The sequence below is a fragment of the Ictidomys tridecemlineatus genome, chromosome X (genome assembly GCF_052094955.1).
Source record: "Ictidomys tridecemlineatus isolate mIctTri1 chromosome X, mIctTri1.hap1, whole genome shotgun sequence".
NCBI classification, from domain to species: domain Eukaryota; kingdom Metazoa; phylum Chordata; class Mammalia; order Rodentia; family Sciuridae; genus Ictidomys; species Ictidomys tridecemlineatus.
The window spans coordinates 51,049,675-51,076,280 of NC_135493.1; the positions used below are offsets into that span (position 1 = coordinate 51,049,675).

At 35.6% G+C, this 26,606-nt stretch overlaps 2 protein-coding genes across 8 annotated transcripts in view; one reads left to right on the plus strand and one right to left on the minus strand.

Moving 5' to 3' along the window:
• Positions 1-2,898: 2,898 nt before the first annotated feature.
• On the minus strand, positions 2,899-5,770 carry Nap1l3 (nucleosome assembly protein 1 like 3). Its single transcript, XM_013363154.4, has one exon. It carries the CDS (start codon positions 5,371-5,373, stop codon positions 3,763-3,765), a length of 1,611 nt encoding a protein of 536 aa, XP_013218608.2. The 5' UTR covers positions 5,374-5,770; the 3' UTR covers positions 2,899-3,762.
• Positions 5,771-5,859: 89 nt separating this feature from the next.
• The window catches only part of Fam133a (family with sequence similarity 133 member A), a 73,025-nt gene continuing 52,278 nt past the window's right edge, over positions 5,860-26,606 (plus strand). For 3 of the 7 annotated variants that reach the window (XM_021733652.3, XM_040283702.2, XM_040283698.2), the window contains exons 1-2: positions 6,001-6,360; positions 6,770-6,839. The gene's annotated coding sequence lies outside the window, so the exon portion shown is untranslated. The other 4 variants (XM_040283701.2, XM_040283704.2, XM_040283699.2 and 1 more) reach the window with 2 other exon arrangements.

Here is a 26,606-nt window from a genome sequence, read left to right on the forward strand (position 1 = left end):
GTGATTCGTGGATACTCAGTGCCTAACTAAGGACAGGAATGAACTCATTAAAGAGCAGATGGCTGCAACTGCAGAGGAAGAGGGGGTAGCCACAGTGGCCACATCCTGGATAGGGCTGGGAACAGCGAAGGGGCAGCTGGCCTCAGTTCTGGGTCAGAGCAAAAAGAAACAGCGCACCAGAAGGAGCATACAGGAAGAGACCCAATAAAGCACTTCTAAAGCCCTCTGGCCTCAGTTCATTAGCTTCATTCCCACTGGGCTTCTCCTTGCAACATTACTCATTGACTGAGCAGGTGTGATAGACAAACGTGCAGCCCAATAAATGTTTCAGCCCAACGACTTCCCCAGGTCTACCTACCTTCTTCAACCTGCTAAAGGGGTTTAAGTGTTCAGTACAGACCACTTGCATTTCTGGAATTCTAACTTTACTGTTGGAGAAATACCTCAAGTACCTACTTGACATCCGTCTCTAGGCTTCAACCTAAAAGTTAAAAATAGTGGTAAACTGTTTTTCCAATTAGCTTCTCTTACATTCATCCAACTTTAATTTGCCTTTCCATTTGAGTCAATGAAGGAGAGAAAATTCACCAATATACAGGCAGGGCATATCTTAGTGTAGTGTGCTTCTGGGTGTTTATTTTCTGAATTATGAAGAGTACAGAGGAGGGTGGTATTAAATACTTTAGTAAGAGTTCTAAGAGGCTATAACGATTTTGCATTCCATTTTAAAAGTCTTAAGGGTTTGCTATCTGTGATGTATGGCAAGCATGGTATATATCTAACTTGGAAACCTATCCAGCCACAGGGAGCCAGGTACACCATAATGGTTATAGTTGTCTTTTTGGCCCTGGCATAAAAGTAAATCTGGCATAAAAGTAAATTTCTTTTTTTTAATATTTATTTTTTAGTTGTAGGTGGACCCAATACTTTTATTTATTTATTTTTGTGTGGTGCTGAGGATGGAACACAGGGCCCCATATGTGCTAGGTGAGCACTCTACACTGAGCCACAACCCCAGCCCTGGATTCTTTTTTATTAGTTCTTTTTAGTCACACATAGCATTAAGTGTTTGATACAATTATAAATGCATGGAATATAATTTGTTCTAATTCAGTCCCCAGCACTTCCCCTTCCCTTCCCCCCTCCCTCCCCTTTCTCTTCCCTTTAATGTACTGATCCTTCTGCTATTTATAGTATTTAAAAAAATTAGTGCCTTGTGAATATACATGATGGTGAGATTCACTGTGGTATATTCATATATGTATATAGAGAAGTTAGGTCCATTCATTCTATTGTTCTTCCCTTATCCTGTCCCTCCTCCCTCACCCTCAACTCAATCCCTTTCCTCTACTAATCTTTCTTCTATTTTGATCCCCCCCACCCATTTCTTTTTTCCTTATTTTGGACTAGCTTCTGCATATCAGGGAAATCATTCAACCTTTGATTTTCTGGGTCTGGCTTTCATTTAGCATGATGGTCTCCAGTTCCATCCTGTCCTTCATGAATGCAAAAATCTCAGAATTAAAATAAGCACTCTCAAAAGTTCAACAGTTTGCTAAAATCAATAAATTGCTTCCTGATGTTTAAATCACAAAGAACATAAAGATCAAAGTATACATCATGTGTTAAATATAGAATATCATGGTTTGCATTTTTTTACATTTATATGCATGGGAGGACAGAATATTGTTAAGCAAATACAAAAGCAAGATGTTAAACTATACACAATGGAATTTTACTCAGCAATAAAAGAGAATAAAATTATGGCATTTTCAGGTGAATGGATGGCATTGGAAAAGATAATGCTAAGTGAAGTTAGCCAATTCCAAACAAATAAATGCCGAATGTTTTCTCTGAAATAAGGAGGCTGACTCATAGTGGGGTGGGGGGGGGAGCATGGGAGGAATAGATGAATTCTAGATAGGGAAGAGGGGTGGGAGGGAAAGGGAGGGGGCAGAAGACTAGCAAGGATGGTGGAATGTGATAGACATCATTATCCATAGTACATGTATGAAGAAATGAATTGGTGTCAACATACTTTATATACAACCAGAGATATGAAAAATTGTGTTTTATATGTGTAATAAGAATTGTAATACATTCCACTGTCATTTATTTTTTAAAATCAATAAGAAAAAATTTAAAAACTATATATGACGGAATTTGGGAAGATTATTAGCTAATTTCTAACCTGGTGACCCAGAAAGTCTTCAATCTGTCATCCTCCTGTCATACTTCTTTCCTGTAAAATCTTGAAGGAAAATATCAGAATGTGAATAAGATAATACTTTATCATTTGCTATGCTTATGACTTCATGCCTAGTGCAAAGTTCTTTGCTAAGGCCCTTTTAAAGGCCCTTTGAGTTTAAAGGGCCTTATTCTCTTAGTAGTCTCAAACCAAAATTTCAGGATATAATTACCCTGTAACCAGCTACACAGTATAGCACATAGGAGATGAGACCATTATGTTACCTATAAGAGAAATAGAGCCATGGTCAAGTCAAGTCAAAGTGAAAAGTGGTTCTGGTCATGGGAAAAAAAATCAACTTAAAACAGTTGGCCATTTTGGATGAGATATCCCTGCCTTCCTCCCCCTCCTTCCCAGAGTTCTCCCCCCCCACCACCATTCTATTTCTTACCCTCCTCCCCTCCCCTTCCCTTTCCTCCCCTAATCTTCCCCTTTCCCACCCTCCTCACCTCCTTCCATTTTTCTCCTCTTTCTCCCATTTCTTTTCCCCCCTCCCCTATCCCATTTCTTTCCAATAACTTGAATGTGCATCCTTAAAAAAAACTAGGATCTAGGAAATATATCAGAATGTTAAAAAGTCATGTTTTTTTTTTAATTTTACTTTTTCTCAGCTAAGTACCACAATTTTATAATTAGGAGAAAATGCTAGATTTTAATAGCATCATACACTTTATTTGACTTTTATTTATTTGAGGTTGCAATAAAGGATCATGAAACAAGTATCAAATAATGTAATCATTTTCAGTGAAAGGTAAAGTAAAACATAATACAAAGAAAATGTGATACCTTTAGTATGCAATTACACAATGTGATAAAACTTTTTTAAAAAAATACTGTCATATTAATACCTTAGTGGTAAACAATAACTTCATTATGATTGATTTATAAACTATTATTCACATAAACAAATCCATATAAATCAAATGTAGTTTTGACAGACATTCTTAAAAGTATACTCATTTTTTTTCAAGCAGTCAAATTTCACAATGCACTGTTCTAGTTAACAATAAGTAGTGTATTTCTATAGCAAATTAATGAAGGCACAGCTAGTGCAAGCAGATTTAAACCCTTAGACTTCCGGGCTGGAAAAAGGAAAAAATAACAATAAAACCCTTGCATTGTTACTTCAGGAACTTTTTTTTCCAAGCAAATATTTTTCTAATAATTCTGACAGTTTTCACAGCTACAATCTAAGAGGAACATGACAAAAGGATTTCACAAAAATCAACATTCTGTAGCACCAAACTAACATGCTTTAAATAACTAACAACAGTTTACATATTTTGAAGAATATTACACTATAACAGGCTCAATAGAATAAACTAATACTTAAGACACTTTATAGAACAATTTTTAAATGGGCTAAGAACATAGGAAAACACAAGACATTTATAAGAGTAATAGTGTTCAGGTTATAGGGCAGGTTTTTATTTATTTCAAGGCTACATAAACCTGCTTCACTTCTGCTTGCTTGAATTTTTAAGATTCTTGAAAATTTTTTTAAGCCAGCTTTTTTATTTTCGGTATTTCCTATTTACGTAATCTCTGCCATCTTGATAGTAGGTATCATTGACTTCTCCTGTATAATAATAGATTGACTTCAGAATGACATTATCATGTAAGATTTGACCAATTTCAAAGTCCTCATCAAGGATAGCATCTTCTCGTGGTTCCAGCTTTCCAATCTTAGGAATCTCAGGAGGACTAAAGAAATTGAAGAATGATGCATTAGGAACCTCTCTTGGCTGAATTTCAATTTCTCCAGTAGCAGTTGTACGACTATGGGTGGTTGTCACAGTAACATCTTTTCCTCTTCTCCAATCTATCTTGCAGCCTTTGCAATCTTCAATTTCCCATCCCCAAGAGAAGAAGGGATCATTGTGATCTGGTTTTGACTTTATTATGTATGTCTTCATAAGCAACTCATTTCTGAAGTATGGATTGGGTAGGAAATGGAATTCAAAGGTGTAACTTATAGGCTGGCCAGGTTTTGAGAACTTCAGACTAACATCAGACAAGAATTTCAGAATGGGCTCATCATACTTCTGAATCATAGGCCCAAGCTTGTCAACATTCTTTAAAACGGTCAGCCAGTAGTCAGGAATGCCTTTAGGATCTTCTCTTTTAGGTTTCCCCTTCCGAGCTCTTTTAATACTCACTCTTTCTTTAGGCCTTGTCTCAGGAACTCTTTTATGAGCCTCTCTTACTGCAGACCTTGCCTTTGGCTCTGTTACTTTAGGTTTTTCTTCCTGTTCTGCCTTTGCCTGGAGGGCTTCTTTAGGATCTTCTTTTTCTTCAGGAGTTGCTTCCATACAATCTGTAGAATCTGCTTCTTCACCCTTTATTTCAGGAATTTCTTTAGGAACTTCCTTTTCTTCAGGCTTTACATCAACAATTTCTTTAGGAAGTTCCTTTTCTTCAGCTTTTACCTCAGGACTTTCTTTAGGAACTTCCTTTTCTTCATCCTTTACCTCAGGAATTTCTTTAGGAACTTCATTTTCTTCAACCTTCACCTCAGAGTTTTCTTTAGGTATTTCTTCTTCTTCCTCACCCTCTAAGGGAGGCATTTCACTAGGAGTGTCATCCTGCACCTCCTCATCACTGCTGAACTCCTCATCCTCTGAATTCCACTCACATTCTTCTTCTGTAGGCTCATATTCTGCATTGATGATTTGAAATCGCCTATCATACAGAGGCTTATTGAGTTCAGCATATTTTCTTTCAAGATCATGAATTGCCTTTAAGAACAGGGCGTCTACCTTGTCACATTCATCTTGAATATTCTTGAGGGCCTGCACACGATTTCTAACTGCCTGGGGCAGCCTATCCACGAAATTTGTCCCTGAGGGAGCCCGCGGCGCCCTTCTGGAAGGCTCAGGTACCTGCTTCTTTCTATACAAGCGGCTGTGGCTGCTGCTGCTGCTGCTGCTGCTGCTGCTGCCGCCGCTGCTGCTGCTGCTAGTGCTGCTGCTGCTGCTGCCGCTGCTGCTGCTGCGGCTAGTGCTGCTGCTAGAGCTACTGCTGTCAGATTCGTCCCCAGAATCACTAGCTGAGCTAGCCATCTCTTCTTCAGCAACCCCCTGGGCGGCAGGTTCCGTGATCATTTTAAGATCCGCTTCTGCCATGTTGCAAGCCCGCAAACCTCTTAAGGTGGTGACTACCACAGAGACCGCGCACCCAGAAATGGGCAGAAAATGACTCACGGATGCTTGGCTGGCGACGGTGAAGGCCCGGGCTGCGGAGGTGGCACTGGCGACCGCTGCGGCAGCTCAGGGCGGGGCGGGACTGCAAGCCGCAAGCCGCGGTGCTGTAGCAGCAGCTTCTAAGGCGGCAGCGGCAATGGAGACCTGGGCGAGAGCCACGGGAGTAGGGCCTCTCCCTGTTGCAGCAGAAGCAGACCGAGGCGTGCCGCAGTCCAATGGCGCAGTGTGAGATCCTGAGTTCTTTTCTGGGCTCAAAACGTGAGCCCCCTCCCCTTACAGTCAGATCTCCTGTTAGTTTCGTTCCCAGTGTGCCTTTAGTTCGTTCTTCATTCGCTGGGCAACTTTGATTGACAAACCCTACGCCCAACGAATGGCCTACCGCAACACCCCCCCCCCCGGCTCCACCCACCTTCCCAGACGCTCCTTGGTAGCGGAGGCACACACCCCTGGAAGACGTTCTCCCCCACCCCCACTCAGAATTTTTTTTCTTTATAATTTTATAATTCAAAGAGAAAAAAAAAAGTTACACGAGGTAAAAATGCCAGCTACAGTTCCTAACAAGGGAAAAAGAGGAGTGTTTTCCTTCTCCCAACCGCCCATCCTGAGTTGGTCACGGGCCTCTTAACAAAAAGCTGTTTAAAAAAAAAAAAATTGGATGAAAATGCTCTGAATGGCGTCATTAGGTTGTAGGACTCTGGGTGATTAAAAAAACAAACCTGAGTTCCTCTAAATGTCCTGTGAGCATGTGTTTTTTACACTGGAAAAAAGGGGGAGTCGTTTATTGGCAGAGGGGGAGGGGCTAGACAGCAGGCATATTGCATTCCACGTAGCAGATTTAATAAGTGCTGTCTGTGATGTTTGGCAAGCCTGGTTTATATCCATCTACAAGGTTTGCGAACCCATGTTGCCGTGAGTCAGTTACACCATTTTTTAAAATTATATTTCTCTTTTTAAGCTGTCATATAATATACCCCAACCTTGCTGCTGAATTGCCACGAAGCCCTTTTCAATGCTTGCAACAACCTTTTAGATAAAGCAATGGGGTATTCAAATGTTAGGAAGTATTGTTAAAAAGCAGACGGTTTGTTTTATACTTTAGTGCAGCAGGTTTCAATTCCACAAACTGCAGGATGGGAGGGGGAATTTGTGCTAATGAAAGCATCCTCTGCCAGTGTATACGATGTCATCTGCCACCAGTTTCCTTCTTATATTGTAAAATATTAGCCATATTTAAGAATGATTTACAAGTCCTGGAGTATATGAATAAACTTTTGTAAAATGAAGCTTAAAAACAGATATATGTTGTTTTTATTTACAGGATTCTTTTCTGCTACAGATCAACTCCCTTGGTACAACCAAAAAGACCAGTGTTTACTTTTCATTGAAAGGTAAGGATGCTATTTAGCCCATATTTATGAATGACATAAAAATACCCAACTGTATTTGAATAGAAATTCATGGATATAGTCTTTTAGAGATTTAATTGGAAGATGTCTTTATATTTTTATAGAATAAAAAACCACAGAGATGATTTGGCATAGTAATGTAGAACCTAATCTACTAAACCACATTCACTATATAAACTTGGTCATGGAATACAAGTAGTATAATAAATTATAAAATATAATGTATTATTCATTTCAAATGGGGAAAGAGGTATTAAATTTAGAGTAACCATTATATTACTTCTTATTATAGAATTTGTGTTTTGTCATTTAGTCAGATATTTTTAAAAGTTAGGAAATGCTTTCTGATTTTGTCAAAGATTTCACCTTTACTTATCTCCAATTTCCAAAATATATGAGCATTGCAAAGATGAAACTTCAAATAGAAAATTTTCATGGCAAATAATGTCTTATTTTTAAATAGATATATATTCCATGGAAATAATTGTCTTCATTTATTTTATCAGATTTCTGTTGTAGGGAAGCTGTGTCGACACCATTTCTCTTTTTTTAATATTTTTTTGTTAGTTGTTGATGGACCTTCATTTTATTTATTTATTTACTTATTTATTTACTTACTTACTTATTTATTTATATGCGGTGCTGAGAATCGAACCCAGTGCCTCACACATGCTAGGCAAGTGTTCTACCACTGAGCCACAAACTAGCCCCACCATTTCTCTCTTTATAAACACACACCCTGTTATCAAATAATGCCCCTGGATACCTAGCGAATGAATACATATATGCTTGAGAAAATCAATATAGTATGAATTCCTAGAAATAGGGGGGTAGACTAAAGTTTATGCCCATTTTATCATTTTATACATATTACCAACACATGTGCCAGGAACACTTGTAGAGGATGGCGGTATAATGGTAAATAAAACTTACTATATGTGTGTATACTTTCATTTCATAATTTTACTCTAAACATATACCATAGAAAAAATCATTTAAATTAATGGGTTATACAGTGAATATTGTTTTGCAACTTAATTTTAGGTAAAATGATGGATTTTTTTCTTTTATTTTATAGTACTTTAATGATTTCATTTCCATGTTAAGGTTTGTACCACCAAGAATTAGTATTTTTGAGTCAATAAGTCAACATTTTTATTAGCTAATTAATTCATACAGAACCATGATAATGTTTCTGTTCTATACCTATTTGAAATGCCATCTTTATCACATTACTGAATTGACTTGGTCTATTACTAAATTTCTTTTCTAATCACTTGACCATAATTTTTCTATTAAAAAAACTCATAAGGCAGTTTTAAAATGACTTTATATTTTGTGAAAATAATATATGTCAATTTAAAAATGTCAGACAGTATATGAAATACAAAGAAGCAATTAAAAGTAATTCAAGGTATACCAAGAGGTAATCACAATTCATATTTTTAACAAATATATTTAAACTGATTTCTCAATATTATGTATTTATATTTCTTATTAGAGATATTATTGAATATCTTTTCATATTTATTGTCTATTTGAATGTTATTTATATCCTTTGCTTGTATTCCATGAAATTAAAAAAGTAATTAATCAGCGGTGAAATCCTAAAGGTAAAAAGCTTTGGCCTTTGTTTAAGGCAACTATGACTCTTTTAGAAAATACCTCTGTTCTGACTCATAATATTAGTCAAATGTGACTCAGTTACAGCTTTTATTCTCAAATTATCTACTTGGAGGGTTTCTTGGATACTTTTCAAAATTTAATTCTTTTGACATTTATTTTTTTTAAGTTGTAGGTAGACATAATATCTTTATTTCATTTTTATGTGGTGTTGAAGTTTGAACCCAGTGTGTCACGTGTGCTAGGCGACCACTCTACCACTGAGCCAAAACCCCAGCCCCTCAAAATTTAGTTCTTAATCACTCCACCAATACTAGAAATATTTGGATAATAAAAAGAAGAAATATTTATGAAAGGCCTCATAAAAAATAATATGCTAATTATTGTGATATTCAGTTTGGAAGTGTTTATTTCTTAGTTGTACATTATGTCAGTTTTTAAAAAGTAGGTGATTGTTACAGTCACAATACCCTACTTTTGTTGTGTGTATACTTCCCTGGTATCTCATAATATATTTTTATTTTGTGTTTTTTTTCTATTATTTTACTTAGTTCTATATAGTATATATAATTTAACTTATATATTACACCACATAATTTCTACTGTGAATATATTGTGAAATATTACTTCTAACATATCCTAAGCTTATTTTTCTTTAAAGGTTATATATAAATTTCTTGTACAGCAATATGTTCCTTGTTCAATTATTTTATAATTGGGGGGACTAAATGTTCATGCTTTTACATGATATGCTACTTCAAACGGAATCTGTTAGTATACCCAGACTGAACATAGCTCTTTGATGTCTGTTTACATTTTCCCTGAGATAAACATATACACAATCCCTTCCACATCCACACACATAAAAATTATACAGTGGCAAGCATCCCAATATTGTCTTTTGTTCTAGATATCTGAGATGCTAAACATTGAAAATTCATTCATTTTTAACTTCATTTTTTGTTCATGTAGACAGATTTTATCTATTTTAATACACAAGTCAATCCATTTTAAATGTTTTATTGAATATAATATATATAATAATTGTACATAAATTATATAATTTTATAAATGTTTATGCCTAAAAAGTATTATTTACATTAAGATAATGAAAACTTTTATCATCCCAAAATTTTATCATGCCCCTCTGAATCTCACTTCTATCCCCAGGCAATCACCAATCTATTTTTTTGTTCTTATCAATTAATTTGCATTTTTCAAAAATTTTATATAAATGAAATCATGATCTTAGTATATGCTCTGAAGCCAGAATTCTAAGATTTTAATTAGTTTTTCCCTTTCCTATCTCTCTTAGTTTATTTCATTTTCATTACATCTGTTTCCATCTCTAAAATGGAGCTAATAATGGCATATAAAATGCAGATTTAATATTCTTTGCTATTTTACATATTGTTTATCAAGATTGTATGTAAAAAAACCATTCTTGTTGTATGGCCTCAGCCTACTGCTAGCATTTCCTCCTGCTCATGTTTTTACTTATATTTTAGAAGCAGCAAGGAAATATACAAATAAATATTTTGTCTAATTTGTATGAGGTGGCAATTTCAAAGATATTGGCCACTCTTTGATATTAATAATAATACTTGGTCCTAATATTTCTAAGAACAAACAGACACTCATCCTGCTTAACATTATCCAACTAGGGAATATCTTCTTTTACTTTGAATGAAGAAAAAACACATTTTATATAAAATTTCAATTTAGGTATTGCTTTAATATTTTATATCACACAGTACCTTCTTTCTTAAATTACCTTCTTTCTCTTTAATTACCTGACTGTTCTAAATTATACAAACCTTATTTTCCAAATCTCAACTCATTGTATGTCATATCTATTTTTATCCCATTTACCTTTTTATTCCATTATAAAACTTATATACAATTAACTACTTATCTTTTATGCAGTTAACTACCTTTATCTTAAAATTTAGTATATCTAAATTTGTTAAGAATATCTTTTGTTCTAGATATTACCATTTTTTCCTTTGTATATATAAGTTTGGGGTACTATGTGTTGTAACTTTGTATAGTCATCTTTCATAGTTGTGACCAAAATACTTGATAAAAGCAACTTATAGAAAGAAAAGTTTATGGCTTGTAGTTTTAAAGGATCAGTCCCTAGCCAGCTGACTCCATTACTCTGGACTGGAGGTGAAGCTTCCATCATGGTAGTAGAGGATAGTGGAGAAAAGTTGCCCAGCTCATGGTAGCCAGAAAGCAGAGAGAGAGGCCAAGAGCACAAGGAGCCAGGGACAAAATATATAATCCCATGGAACAATCCTAGTGACCTTCCTCTAGCCACCTTTTTACAGTTACTACCCAGTAATCTATTCAAATCCACTGTTAGGTTACAGCTTTCATAATCATTTCACTTCCTGCATTAACACAGTAGCTGTTTGGGGACACTTAATATCCAAATCATGACAGATTTAAGTTAAAAATCTCACGTAATACTTTAGATTTTCTTTGTTCTTTAGCTTAGAATAATAGCCTCAAGTCTAATAGCTGTGGAAATATTTTCCTTTTTGGAGATAGAAGGAATTTGAGAGATCTTGTATAATTTCCTTATACACATTGGGGAAATTGAGAATTTCCATGTTGATAAACATTCTCAATATTTCTAGGTATTCATCACTACAAATAATTTTGATTAACATACTTTTAAGTATATTATTATTTGTTCAAAATGTCTTTTTTCACAAATTTTAGAATTTGAGTTTGGGAGCAGATTAAGAAATAAATGAAAATCATTCAGTCCTCCAAGAATGGATTATTATCCTCAGCATTATGCAGTTAGTGTTGATAGCTGTCAATGAATAATAATAATTAATTTTATCACTTTAAATGTAACATTGGAGGTATGGTTGTGGTTCAGTGGTGGAGCACTTGCCTCACATGTATGAGACACTGGGTTCAATCCCCAGCACCACATAAAAATAAAGTAAAGGTATACATAAAAAAAAATAAGTGAAATGTTTAAAAAAGAATAAATTATGTTTAAAAAAAATGGACCAAGTGCTTTGTTTTTCCAATTTCATTTTAATGAATCTATTGAGGGTATTATTACTATCCTCAAACCATCTTTATATGATATTGTCATCATATTTGAGGATACTAAGTCATTTACTTACTCAAAGTCACATAGTTTATAATTGGAAGAATCTGCATGTGAAAACAGATGGGCTCATATTAGATGTTAAGATCTTAACCACTCTACTATATCTGCTTTGATGAACAAAAGTGAATGGACTCCTGGGACAGAGGCATTGAAATTAGAGTTACATCCATGACCACTCTTCCATGTCTCTTATAGCAGTTTTATTCTCACAGTGTCAACAAATTTGTGATCACCAGTCCTAAAGTTCCTCTGGCTTACACAGACTCTTGCTTGAAATGACAAGTTATACCAGAACAAATTAATTTAATAAAAAAGATGAGTTCATTAATTATAACATGCCTAATGACTTTATTTCATTAGCATTCAAACACCAGGATGTCAGAGGTTAAAGTTAATGCCAATGTATCCTAATCAGAATTAAACAAAAATATTATTGGTATTTTTCATTTAAGTATTACTAGCAGCCAAGAAACCTATACTTTGAGGGATTCGAGACTACTCATTGAAATCATGAAATTACCTTGAAATCTAATACTGTAAGCATAAATTTCTTTTGAATTTAAATTATATTCTACTGTTTATTAATGTTGATTTCATATAGGATAAGTTCTGTTCCTGAGTGGAGGAAGATGCACAATGATGATACCTATTCCTATGAGTTTTAGGTGACAGCTCAGGCTCTGGGGTCAGACCACCTGGATTTAAATCCTGCCACATTACTGCATATTTGACCCTGGATAAGTCACATTTCTCTGAATCTCAGTTTCCTCATCTATAAAAGAAAAATAATGCTGGGCACAGTGGTGCACACCTGTAATCCTAGTGGCTCAGGAGGCTGAGGCAGGATGATAGCAAGTTCAAAGCCATCCTCAGTAAATGTGAGATGCTAAGCAACTTAGTGAGACCGTGTCTCTAAATAACATAAAAAAATAGGGCTGGGGATGTGGCTCATGGCCAAGTGCCCCGGAGTTCAATCCCTAGTACTCCTCCTCCAAAAAAGAGAAAGAAAAATAATGATAGAAAATATTCCATAAGGGCCTGGGTCTGTGGCTCAGTGGTAAGCACACTTGCCTGGCATGTGTGAGGCACTGGGTTCGATTCTCAGCACTGCATATAAATGAATAAAGGTCCATCAACAACTAAAAAAAATATTAAAAAATAAAATGTTCCATAAGATTGTTATATAAAAATTAAGGTGCTGGGAACAATAATGAACACCTGTAATCCCAGCAGCTCTTCTATGTCTCTGATAGCAGTTTTATTCTCATGGTGTCAACAACTGAGGCAGAGGCTAAGGCAGGAGGATCTCAAGTTCAATGACAGCCTCAGCAACTTAGTGAGGCCATAAGTAACTCAGCTAGACCCTGCCTTTAAATAAAACATAATAAAGGGCTGAGGATGTGGCTTAGTTAAGCACCCCTGTGTTCAATCCCTAGTACCAGAAATGTAAATAAATAAACAAACAAATATGTAAGTAAAAATATTATAGAATATTTAAAAGATGCTTAATGAATAGTGTCTATTATATCTTTCATGGAGCCACATAAGGATTCCTATCTCAGTTAAATAAGCATGATCCAAGGTTAAGGCTAGCAAATTTAATCAGTTGATGCTACTGTATTTTACATGTGTGCCATCTCTTTCAGTTTAGGAAGTAAAATTTGCCTTGTGATCCAAAGTCACATTGTGTTAATATGAGAAAAATAATATCTTTGGTTCAGTTATTCTCTACTCTGTCAGGTTTTTCTATTAGATTATATTATTAGCATGTAGCAAAGACTAATGCTTAAGCAAATCTAGTATTAATACTTTGAAGGTGAAGATAGCTAATGTTCCACTCTTCTCTTACTCAGCAATGAAAAAAGAAGAGAGGTAGCTGCATCATGACTGACTACATGTGAATAAATGAGCAAGATTTCTGATGAGCTAATTGTTACTTTTAGTTATAAAAATCTGCTTAATACAGAGAAGGAAACAAGAAATAGAACTACAAAATCTCCGGATTCTTTTGTTTTAGTAACTCTCTTAAATGTAAACAAAATATTGAATTTGTTATATTGAGCAATTTTCTCTGTTTTCCCTTATATGCAAACTTTTTCTAAGAGTAAGCATTCTCTCTTTAGAGGTAGCAAAAACTTCATTTATCACCATTTCATCTTCCAACATTGTGAGAATGTATCTAGCCTTCTCTGTAAGAAAGATTAAATATAACATGAAGAATTACATAAATGATCAGACTAGTTGACCATTCTGTTTGCTGAAGCCTCTAGGCTACTTCCTTAGCTTTTCATATATGCGATGCAGTTTTTTGATAAATCCTCCTGAAAATAATTTTTACATCACTTCTGTAATCCCAAACTTACTGATACTCAACTGTCCAAAATCACGCCTGTGATTAAGCCATATTTTTTACCTTCTGGCAATACTGGGCAATTTTTTAAACCAGCTATGTTTTAGTTTCCTCATGTATGCAAGGAGGATTATAACAACACCTATTTCATCAATGCATGGTGAGCTTTAAATGACATATATAAAGCTCTTAGAACACTATGGATACTCAATTAATTCTTACTAAACTTATGTTCTCCAGGAACACTTACTCAATAAAATGCAGTTCTTTAGCTCTTCATTTCCTTCAAGGCTTATTTACTTGGACTACAATACATTTTTGTATGTCTTATGAGAAACATAAATCATTTCTTATGTGTATACAGATACATTCTTTTCTTCAGTACATTTTACATTTCCGTAGGACAACACCAAAATACTTTCTTATGTATAATCCTCTGTCCTCATACAATATGTTCCTTTGCACAAGAACATACTTATTTCTACTAAACTACATAGTTCTAATGACCTAACTTCTCCAAGAAATGAATTGCCTTTCTGACAACAGGACCATTTTTACACACAGCTCAAATAAAAAACACCATGTAACTTTTGATTACATAATAATTTTGTTTACCAGTCATTCCCTATATGTGTCAAAGATACATGACTGCCACACAACAAATAATATTAGTTTTCTAAAATTTCAGATTTATAGAATTATCATTTTAGCAACCAACTTCTAAACAGGTACACTTAACAGACTTTATTTAAATAACTAGGAGGCCATGCAGAGTCTTCAGAAGAACAATTCTTGAATTTAATATGGATCCATATTTAATATTAAAATAGCTGTTTACTTAAACCTTTTTTTCATTAATATTTTCTTTCTATAATATTTCTAGATAATAATTAGTTGAAAATTGTTTTACATGTAATAGTCATAAAAATGAAAGTTTAATCACAATACCAGAATTCCTCCTTTTAGTACTCAGATTTATGTATTTACTTTTTGTTATTAAAAACTTGTTGCTTGAATAAAGCATAATCTACATGCCACATTGAATTTTCATTTTTTATGAATTATTAATATCCACCAATTTCTTTATTGCTTAAAAGGTACTTTTTATTTGATAGTCAACGTTTTTATACAAAAACAGTTATTGAAAGATTATGTAGTTAGTAAATGCCCCAAAGCAGAACTTGAGATCATATCTGTCTTGCTAACCTAGAAAAAAAACAATGGTTCTCAATATACACAAAATATGTCCTTAATATGGCCAAGTGAAAGAGTGTGTTGCAAAACAATATATTTACTATTATTTTACCAGTGTAAAAAGTGTAGATGTAGACATACTATGTATGCATATATCTGTTTGCATATACATAAAGAAAATGTCTAGTAACATACACATGAAACTAATGTAACAAAAAGATAGAAAAAAAGCTGTAACTATTTACCTTTATTAATTTTTAAGCAACAAGCTTGTATTATTTTTGTGATTAAACAAAAATTTAGGATAACAGTGAAAAGCATTGGACAAAATTTGGGCAAACTTTATACAGAGAGCTGAAGTAGTTCCTAATTACCTCTTGCAAAGTTATAATCTTTCTTTCATATGAGCAGCACTGTTTATCAATGAGGTCATGCTTTATTCTGATTTGTGTATGACGCTTGTTTATACATTTGGGTTCTTCCCCAAACATCATATTTTGTTGGAATGGCTATAAAGTCATCAGAGGCAATATTATATATTACTGTATTTCTCAGCATTATCTTCACAGTGCAAGTACAGTGAAATTTCTTTCATTTGAATTATTTTTTTCTTTTATTTAATATCTTTTAACCTATTGACTTGGACAGCTATTTTTAAATGAGAAAATGTCTCTTATTTCTAGAGACTTTTGTTTCTTGAAAAATGAAGATTATTAGTGGGCCAACATTTTCTGAAAAGATTATTTTACACTTGTAGGAAAAATTAGAGCCATTTTCTAAAAATGTCTGTCTAGATATCATGAAATCCTTTTTTCCTCTTGTTTTGTGATGATTTGAAGAAATTTTGAGCCATAAAATTCTGCTTGATCATAAAATCACTAGGCGTATTTCACTTTTTCAGCAAGTGATGTGCACCTAATTTAGCTGCAAATGGTGTGTATGCCTGCTTTTAAGTTTATAATATGCTTACTAAGTGATTCTTTTTAATTCAGTAAGACTTATGCTTACTGGACTAGAATTTTATATCACTGGGCTGAAGTTATTATAAAATAGTATAAAAACCCATTAATGGGATATATATATATATATATATATATATATATATATATATATATATATATATATCAGACATATAGCTATGGCAACTGATAGAGTATTCTAGTTACTATTCCTTTCTGTACTCTCTTGCATTTCACTATTCAGATACCTGTCCTTTCTCACCTGGATTCTTTAACTCATCATCTTCATTTATCCTACCTAAAGGTTTCTTGCTTCCCTTCCAGCCTATATACTGCTATGAAATTAACCTTCTTAAAATGCCATTTTCATTATGTGAGACCCATCCTCCTGAAAAAAACTACAGGAACGTCTCATTAAAAGGCATTGCAGTGTAGGGAAAAAGAACACTGGTTTGAAGATTTAGAGTTTAAATCTTGACCATACCACACAGTCTTTAGTGAATAATTTTATAGAATTTATAAAGTCAAACATACTCATTACTTGCTAGCTATGTAGCCTTAGAAATTTACTTAATCTCACTAATTCACAGTCTCCTTATCAATGAACTGTAGAAAATAATATATAACTATGTCAATTAGGACTTTTTAGTTGCAAATAATAGAAATATACACTAGCTAATTTACACAAAATTTAGTTCATTGGAAAAATATCAGAGTCTCACAGTATGTGCAGTAGGGAATACAATGAGGCCCCATGGTAAGAATAGTTTAATAGTGATCTCAAAACCAACGTCAACTGGAACTTCAGTCATTTTCAACTGTATTACTTTCTACTTAGCTATAGGAGGGTAAAAACTCTGATTATAGCTCTAAAGGACTGTTACCAAAATAAGATGAGTGCTATGAGACAGAGAAAATGGATGCCCAATATCCAGCTCACATGAGATGTTCACTATTCACATGAACCACAAGTCACATAAGTGCTCAGTGAATGGCTATTTTTAACAACTCTAGTCTCCTTTACTAGGAATTCAGAGCTATTCACTTTCAGGCTTCATCCTTTTCAAATTTAACTTTCTCTCAAATCCTCTGTATAAACCCTGAATTCTCATTTCTTCTATTCTCACTCTGTTTTCCAGTGTTTTCCCCCCACCTGAAATTTACTCAACATGTCTTTTTAAAGTTGAGTTTAGCTCTCCTCTTCTAATCCTTGCATCATTGATTTTCTGTTTGTATTTCCTTAATTATAAACTACTTCTTTATATCTTTTTAGAATGTTAGTCTTGCATTATTTTCTAACCATTAATATGCCTTGCTTCTCTCTGCAAGATTATAAACTCCTTGAGAGGAGAGATCACATATCACTTATTCCTTTGTTTGATTGATGGCATTTATTTCAGTGCTATGCACACAGTGAGTTATCACAAATTTATGATGTTTAATGAAAGAATGTGAATCATTAATTTAAATCTACATTGATTTAAAGATAACCTACTGTTGCTCAGCAATACAGTGATTATCTTGAGATTACAGGAAAAAAAAGAAAAAAACAAACAAACTTGAAAGTTGCATTAGGAGTATCTCATGGTCTAATTTAGTAGAGGAAAAAAAAGCATGAAGCACCCCAGGAGTAATTATATAAATATGTAAAAACTACCAGTGTGAAAAAAATTATGCATGGTGTTATGGATACAAGAAGATAAAAAGCAGATTTCCTTTTCTGGGATAAAAGGTTAAAGCCTAGAAATAATAGTATGTGGTATTGAAGAACATAAGGGTTGGGGAATAAAAAAGTGTTGTGAATTTAGACTTAATATATTAGGGAACAGCAATAATGATATTTTTTGCGGGGGAGGATTTGTTATAATACATTCATACGTGCATACAATAAAACAGTATAATTAGATCAATTTCATTCCTCAGTATCTCCCCTTTTCCTCCCTTCCCTCCCCTGAGCCCCCTTTTCTATTCTATGGTCTCCCTTCTATTTATTTTTTAATAATTTGTTCTAATTAGTTATACATGACAGTAGAATGCTATTGCCAGTAGTGTTTTAAAGTTTTTAAAATTTTGGTAAGAGAAATAATCCAGTTAAATAAAGTAAAGTTCTTGTACACAAAAGAATGCTAATCAACTATCAACAGTGATAAACATTTATGGATTTAGAAAGATGATCATAACATAGTATTCAGACACACAAGCAGGTTACACAATGTTTGAATAAAGGATATAAATATATATATATTTCAAATAAAGGATATAAATATACATGAAATAAAGGATATAAATATATATGAAATAAAGGATATAAATATACATTAAAATTTCTGAAAGTATAATCAACAAGGTAGTAAGTATGCTTACATTTAGACAGTGTACTCAATGCTTACTTTTATTCTCCTGTATTTAAATTTATTTTCAATAGAAAGTTTGGTTAAAAAAAATGTGTATTTTTTTTTTTTTTGGTCCTAGGGAATGAAGCCAGGTGCTCTTAACCATCAAGTCACATCCTCAGCCCTTTTTTATGTTTTATTATTTTATTTTATTTTATTTTTTAATATATACATAATGGTGTTTTATTCATCTAAAAAGAAGAATGAAAGTATGCCATTTTCAGGAAAAAGGATGAACTAGAGGTCATATATTAAGCAAAATAAGCAAAACTCAGAAGATCAAGGATTATACATTTTCTCTCATATGTATAAGCTGCAGATTATATATGTTTGCCTTATGCAAAAAAAAATATTTAGACCACTTTTCACAGCCAAACATGTGGAGCAGCATCACTTCTACTGACCATAGTCTGACTTTAAATTGAACCCTCTAGAATAAGATCTGGTACCAGTTCTGGAGCAAAAGCTAGAACCAGTGACAGAACTAGATGTCCCAGAGCTAAGTTCACCTCCATATCAATTCTTGCTCACCTTCTGCTAAAAGACCATAGTGAGTGTCAGCCCCAGTAAAATAGCTAATATTTTAAAATTGCTCCAGAACTACTGTATGAAATAGAGACAATCCAAGCACTTTCCCAGACACCATACTGGTGTCTCTACATCAACTGTAGCACAAGTACCAGAGATAGAGCCAGCCCAGTTCTGCTGTCAGCATTAGCTGCTAAGCTATAAAAGGGCTATCTCCAGTGCCAGAAACTTACTAACCTGCCTTTGATGGCAAATATTTTATTTTGATCCTCTTTTATTTTATATTCTTTTTATTTATTATATTTAACATTACATTTTTACATAAATGAAATTTAACTTTGTAATCATTTAAAATTGTATATTTACAAAGCTGTAGGTGTCACCATCTCCGTCTCCAGCACCAACTCTGGAAAAATGTCAAGGGCAAGATCAAGCTGCAGAAACAGCCACAGATCTAGAGGAGTTTATGTTATTAGAAGCAGTAGTTATAGAACTAGGCAGTCCACAACCATTTCTAGCTGCAAATGAGAAGTTACAGCCACCTATGCAGCATCAGCAAAAGAAAGCCCATGATAGCATAGTACCATTTATCCCCAAGGAGCTGCAGTTAGCTCTGTTCCTGGCCATCCCTAGAATGAACTCTTTATATATAGTTCAAACCAAGTCTAGTACCAGGCATGTCAGCTTCTGTAGAACTTGAGGCTGCTCTACATCAACTTCACAGAAGTGTTCATACCAGCAAAGGGCCCATCTAGCTGTGGAAGTGGAACTATCTCTAGTAAGTCATTTAACATCAGCTCCTGAGATCCACCCAGTGCCTTCTCCATTGCCAGAGCAGCCATTTTACTCCCTAAGATAGTGTCTTTTTATTTTTAATTATTTCTGGTTTTTCTGTTGTATATCTTAAGTATTCATGTCAAAAAAAAGTTAAGAATTTAGTAATTTTGAGTTGTACAATTCAGGGGCATTAAGTCTATTCACAATGCTGTGTAGCCATCTCTACTGTTTGGAGAATATCTAACCACCACAAACTGATAACCTGCTACCATTAGACAACTGCACACAACACCCCACATATAACCCTAAAAAACATTAACTTGCACCCTGCCTCCAGATCTCCCTGCCTTGCCTGTGGACCCCTCTCAAACATATCTCACAGTCCCTTTGTCCTTTCCCCCAGGACTGAAGTCCCCTGAACATGCAAACAAAAGCTATGACCTTATCCTGAAGAAATGACACTTACCAATAGGAAGAGAGTTGGGTTTGGGATGAGCTTAACCTCTTAGCACAAAGCAGAATTTTTTAACAAGAGCATTTACTGAGTAATGCCCATCATGGACCAGCAACAGGGCTACTTTCTCCAGGGTCTGGATGACTGTTGGCAAAGCATGTAAGATTGAAGCATACCAGGTAACCCTGGCAACTTCTGTCCACCTGCCATGCCAGGACAAACCAGGCTCCAGTTTTACTTGAACCTCCTGCTGCTGAACATACACCCATTGGAAAAGAGACTCTTCTGTTCTCTTGCTCTGTCACCTCATCAGCTCCCTAGGGATTATTCTAGCATCTTCTTCTGAGAATGTCCTCAGGTGTGTGTACCCATAAGTACCTCTATTATTTGGGAAATCCTGAGGCAGGAGTCATGTGTCACTTCCCTTTATCACTTTTTGTAATAAATATCCCCTGGTCTGGTGAAAATTTCTGGGTTTGAGGAGAAGACACAGCTAGAAACATCAGGTTTCTAGAGTTCTCTAGCATCACATCTCTATATTAAGTCTGCTGTCTAGGCTCCACACATTCCCATTCCCTGAATGGCAGTGGTCATAAAGTGCAGACTGATTCAGGACTCTGGGATGAGATCTGGATTTCTGCATATGTAGCAACCTATCTAGTGATGACAATGCCAGTGGTCCAAGGGAAGCTCTTTAATAGCAATGAGGTAGAACATGAAGTATACTGTGTGTTTTTGCATACCCTCATGGGGGTGAATTTTCCTTGCATTTTGGGTTAATCTCCCTCCTGTCACAAATCTAACCTTCTTTGTGTTCTGAGGAGTTACTTTTTAAACAAAATATTTCTTGTATTAGTTATGAGAAGTATTTTAAACTAAAGATGAAATGATTCCTCAGGTCACACTACATAGCCCACATTCTGAGGAAGCTGTGTTTGACTAGAACCCGAGAAACTTTCACAGTTCCATGAAGCCTTTAATCATCCCAGTTACTACTGTATTCATCCTCTGTACATGTTCTTGGCCATCCTCTTACAATACAAGTGGTGCGTGGTATTTATCTAAATACGTTTCCTGGTTTTCAGGGTGCCCAGAGTTGTTGCTAAGGTACTTTCAGCCCCTGTGTAACACAGAAACCTGGGGCTTCTTAGAACAGGAGAGGGAGTCTAGAAGTGAAGCCAGAGAATCTTATGTTTTATTTCAAGGCAGGATTCTCACAAAGCCAAGAGCATGCTGGCTTTGAACTTGTGATCCTTTTGCCTCAGCCTCCTGAGCTACTGGTATTAGAGGTCTGCACTACCACACCCCTCATGTATATGTATATTTAAAGGTAATATGGGCTGGGCATGTGGCTCAAGTGGTAGCGTGCTCACCTGGCATGCGTGCGGCCCGGGTTCGATCCTCAGCACCACATACAAACAAAGATGTTGTGTCCGCTGAAAACTAAAAAATAAATATTAAAAATTCTCTCTCTCTCTCTCTCTCTCTCTCTCTCTCTCTCTCTCTCTCTCTCCCTCCCTCCCTCCCTCTTCCTCTCCCTCTCTCACTCTCTCTTAAAAAAATTCAAAAACATACCCTGAAAAATCTGCTTCCTATCCTGAGCTTTCATTCTAAAATAAATAAATTAATTAATTAATTAAAAAATAAAGGTAATATGGATTTTCAAAGATAGTAGTGATATAAAAAATTGTGCTTATAGTTAATGACTTTAACAACTATATATAAGGTTCTAAAACCAGCAAAGACTGCTTGATTAAATTTTGATTAAATATTCTTGGAGAAAAAAATAGTTACAGAAAATATGGAAAATTATGGCACTGGAAAGAAACAAGCAGAACTTGGAGATGCAGAAGAGCAAGGTTTATTCAACACCCCTGTGGGCTCCCTGGTGGAGTCTCTTCCAAAGGCTGAACACAGTCCTTTGTTCTCAGTATCTTTACTTCCAGGTTTCACAGCTTTCTCATGCAAATAGCCTTGATTTCTTCCCCTTTCTCCAGGCAACTCAGATTCCTGCCACAGCTGCTGAGCAAGCATGATTACAGAAGCAGAAAATAGCAGGTTGCAGCTATTAACAGAGATAAAAAGAAATATCTTAGAAAGGATTTGCAGATTTATTCCACTTCCTTGATGCTCAGGATGCATCTGCAGCCTTCAGAGAGCATCAGTTTTACCACTTGTTGGTATCTTCTCATAAGTAATAGATGAGAGGCTTACTGTTTTTTTAACAACTGTTTTATATATATATATAGATAGATAGATAGATAGATAGATATAGATATAGATATATAAAACTTCTTATAATGCTAATTAGGAGAGGCAGGAGGCAAGTAATAAGTAGACATCCAGTAAATGTAGCCATAATCACCCCAATTATGGTCTTAATTCCTCTTATCCATGAGAATCATCCTTCAAAGTGTTTGTGTCCCATTCTTTCCAAGTCTGTACAGGAACATGGGCAATTTTTACCATATGATCTGTGATCTCTTTTATAACTTCCCCTGTGTCATGTATTTGTAAACAACAGTTACTCACGTTGAATTTTTTATAGACCCCTCCTTCAGAGGCAAGTATGTAATCTAAGACGAAACAGTTCTGGTAAATGGCATTCTGTATCTTAGTTGTTTTTGAGCAAGTATATTGAAGGCCTCTGCATACTTGCTTGTTATAATCTCCAAAACTGCCTGTAGCCTGATAATATGTGTACATTATCCCCACCACCTATCTTCTGCACAAGTGGCAGGTTCATAGTACTGATTTACATGTTCTGGGGGTCATTTATCATCTTTTACATCACCAATCTGCAGGGCCCTTTGATTTTTCTGGGTTCCTGTGTATTCAAATGGAATACATAGTTCTATTGTGAATACAACCCTCCTGAATTCCTCCTGGGCAGGAGAAATTAGTGGAATAGAGCAAAGTCCATGTAACTTCCTGGTCTGACTGAGTTACTCAGATATATGGGTCACATGAAGACGTCTGGCAGGACTGTAAGGGACCAGATTAATAACAGCAATCATAAGCATACATACTGAGAAAAGGAAGACAGTATATAACAGTAAGGAAATATTTGTAGAGAATAAAATAGTTTGTTTGTTTCACGAGGCAGTCAACTCCTTAGGCTTTAACTATGCATTGATGACCAGCATCTGGTGTGGCCAGAGCAGGGCTTTGAGATTGTTCTCTCCTTTGTAGTATCAGGCACAGGGTTCTCTCTGGATTAAGGACTGTTCCCCATTTTTCCTGATCCTTAGTTGAGCCATAATGTTTGGCTCTGGAGTGGTGGATCTAGGTGTCTATTCCTCTGAGAACAGTCCTGGTGGTTAAGATTACAGTGTAGGGTCCCTTTTACATTGGTTTTCAGGGTTCTTTCTTTAATATTTTATATATATTTAGAACCCAGGTTTATGGGGGTAAACAACTATGTCCAAGAATATGGGTATTCTCTCTGTGACCCACTTATGTATTTGTAAGATGGTGAGCTACAATTTTTGTAGCTGTTTATGGAAAACTAAATCTCCTAATTCTCTGGTGTCTCCACTTAAGCTGATCAGCCAAGGTTGTCACCCATCCAAGATTTTCAATGGCAAAAATCCTATGTTTGCCCAGGGCAAGCATCTTACTTTTAAGAGCCCAATGGGCAGGGTTTCCACTGAATTTTTTAAAGCCTTTGTCACCTATTGTATTGTCTCAGCCACAAACACTGGTTCATTGTTTGACCATATGATTAGAGGCATCCCATATCTGGAAATAACATCCCTCAGGAGAACCTTAGCTACCTCTTTTGTCTTCTTAGTTTAGGTTGGAAAGGCTTCATACATTCCACGTGCAGACAAAAATAAATATTTATATCCTAGGCTCAGGATGACTTCAATGAAGTCCAATTACATATTCTCAAATGGGGACAGTACACAGTGCTTTGTTTCCCACCAGTTTATTGGACTCCTGGTGAGCATTGTTTTGTAAGCAGGTCGTGCAATGCTGGAAGAGAGAGAGGAGCAGAATGCGGGGAGACAAGTAATGAGGTGGCACCAGCCTAATAAGGTTTCTATGGTAGTTTTCCTCTTCTGGGTCAGATCATGCTATTGGTGGACCAATCTGTAAGCTAGTTGTTTTGGAATATAAACTTGATGATCTCATATGAGCCATTAATGTGTCTTGGCCTTGGTTTCTCCTTCCTTTTTAAAATTTATTTCTCTTTCTCAGGAGAGTGCCTGGGAATAGCCAGCAATTCTGGAGTTAGCAAGACTTTGGATTTTTCTTATGGCTGCTTCTGGGCATCCTGTTTGGCAGTGACATCAGCACTGTGGTTCCCTTTTGCACCGGATTGTCTCTCTTTTAGTGACCCTTGTAGTAGACAACTCACCTCCTTTGGCTTCCATACTATTTCTGGAAGTTTCAAAATTTTAACTTGGTTTTTGGTTTCTTTGTTTTGCAATAAGGAGTCATTTTTCCTTGTATAAGGCTCTATGGACATGTAAAGTAGCAAAGCCATATCGTGAGTCAGTATACATGTTGGCTTGTTGTTCTTGGCTGAGTTCTAGTGTCCTGATTAATGTCTATAATTCTGGTCTTTGTGCTGATTATCCATGGGAATGTGCCTCTGTTTCTACCACTTTAGATTTGGACACCACAGCATACCCAGTAATCCTATTTTTATCTTTCATAAAATACTTTTAACAGTATATAAGACAAAGTCAGGGTTCTGGAGTGGTCTATCAGTCAAGTCTGGCCTGCTGGAAAATATTTTATCAAGTACTTCTAAAGAGTTATGATCAGGGGGCCCTGCTTCATATGGTAGGAAGGTAGCTAGGTTTAGGATTTGGAGAACTTTGTTTTACCTGTGGATTCTCACATAGCAACACTTGATATTGAGTCATTCATGCATTCCTGAGCCAGTAGGTAACCATTGTTATCCATGAGGGTTACAACTGAGTGTGGGACTTCAACATTGAGGTTTTGTCCCAGTGTCAGCTTGTTAGCTTCCCTTATCAGGAAAGTAGTGGCTGCCAGTGCTCTGAGGCAGGGTGGCCATCCAGCTGCAAGGGAATCAATTTGTTTAGATAAATATGCCATTAGCCTTTGCCAGGGCCTAAATTTTTTGGTTAGGACATCTAAGGTCATTTTGTTCTTTTTATGAACAAAGAGGTTGAACAAGAAGTCTCAGGGTTGGGGCCTCAGAGACTTTGGCCTTGATTGTCTGAAAGTCCATCTGGCTTGGTCCCCACTCATGGGTGGATTTTTTTTTTCTCTTTTTAAGGCCTCATAGGGGTCTAGCCAAGTCTGAGAATCCAGGGGTCCATATTCTGCAGAAACCTTTGTTCTTAGGAACTCATGAACTTTTTGATGAATGGTAGGGGTAGGGATGGTACAAACTGCAATTTTTATTTTAGTCCCCAGCTTTTGCCATTCCCACATGATGTTAAAACCTAAGTATTTAATTTGTATCTGAGAGATTTGTTAAAATGGAAGTATTTGTCTCTGACAGATTTGTGACTTTTTTTGATATTCAATATTTTGCTTCTGTTTGTAGGTAAAAGGAGGGCCTATGTTCCTTGTAGGCATTGAGCCTGGGTTGAGCTGGCCAGCAGAAGATCATCAACATATCGTAATAAGAAACAATTTAGGACAGGAATCCTGGAAACCCAGCCAAAGTCAGTGACTAAGGCTCTACTGAAGAGTATAGGGGAGTTCTGATTGGATCCTCTTATCTTTTCTGTTATGAGAAAATGTCTAATATATTTCCCACTTTGATGCTTGGATCCTTTTAGGGTTAAAGAGCATCATCCTGATTTAATGGTTTATATTTCCTAACATCATGTCATGAGTGGTGTTTTCCTTTTAATTAGAGCCTCTATGAAACTAGAAATAGAACTTATCAACAGGGCTAGCAGGCAAACCAAGAGAAGGCAGACCCCTAGCATAAAAATCACAATACTTACGACAATACTTATGAAACTCTTGAATTTCCCCCAAAGTTGGAAACTATCTTTTAAGTAATGTCCTGGGGTTTCACCCTTTTTTAGGTCTGGACTGGGATTTGGGTTACCTTTTTATTCAACCTTTAGGTTCCCCATATAGTTTCCTGGTAGGAGAAATAGGTTTGATAAAGTAGGGTTGTGGTGATACCTTGGCTTGATTGAGTCAGGAAGACATAGGCTACAAGATGAGAGGCTCAAGTCTACAAACAGGAGCCAGACCTGTTTGTAGACTTTGTTACCAATAGTAACAAAGTATCTTGTTAAAAGGAGGTAAGAGACTGCTAATAGATAAGCTTTTTAACCTAATACCAACCATTTGGAGCAGTTGCTATTAATTCTATAGTGAAAACTAAG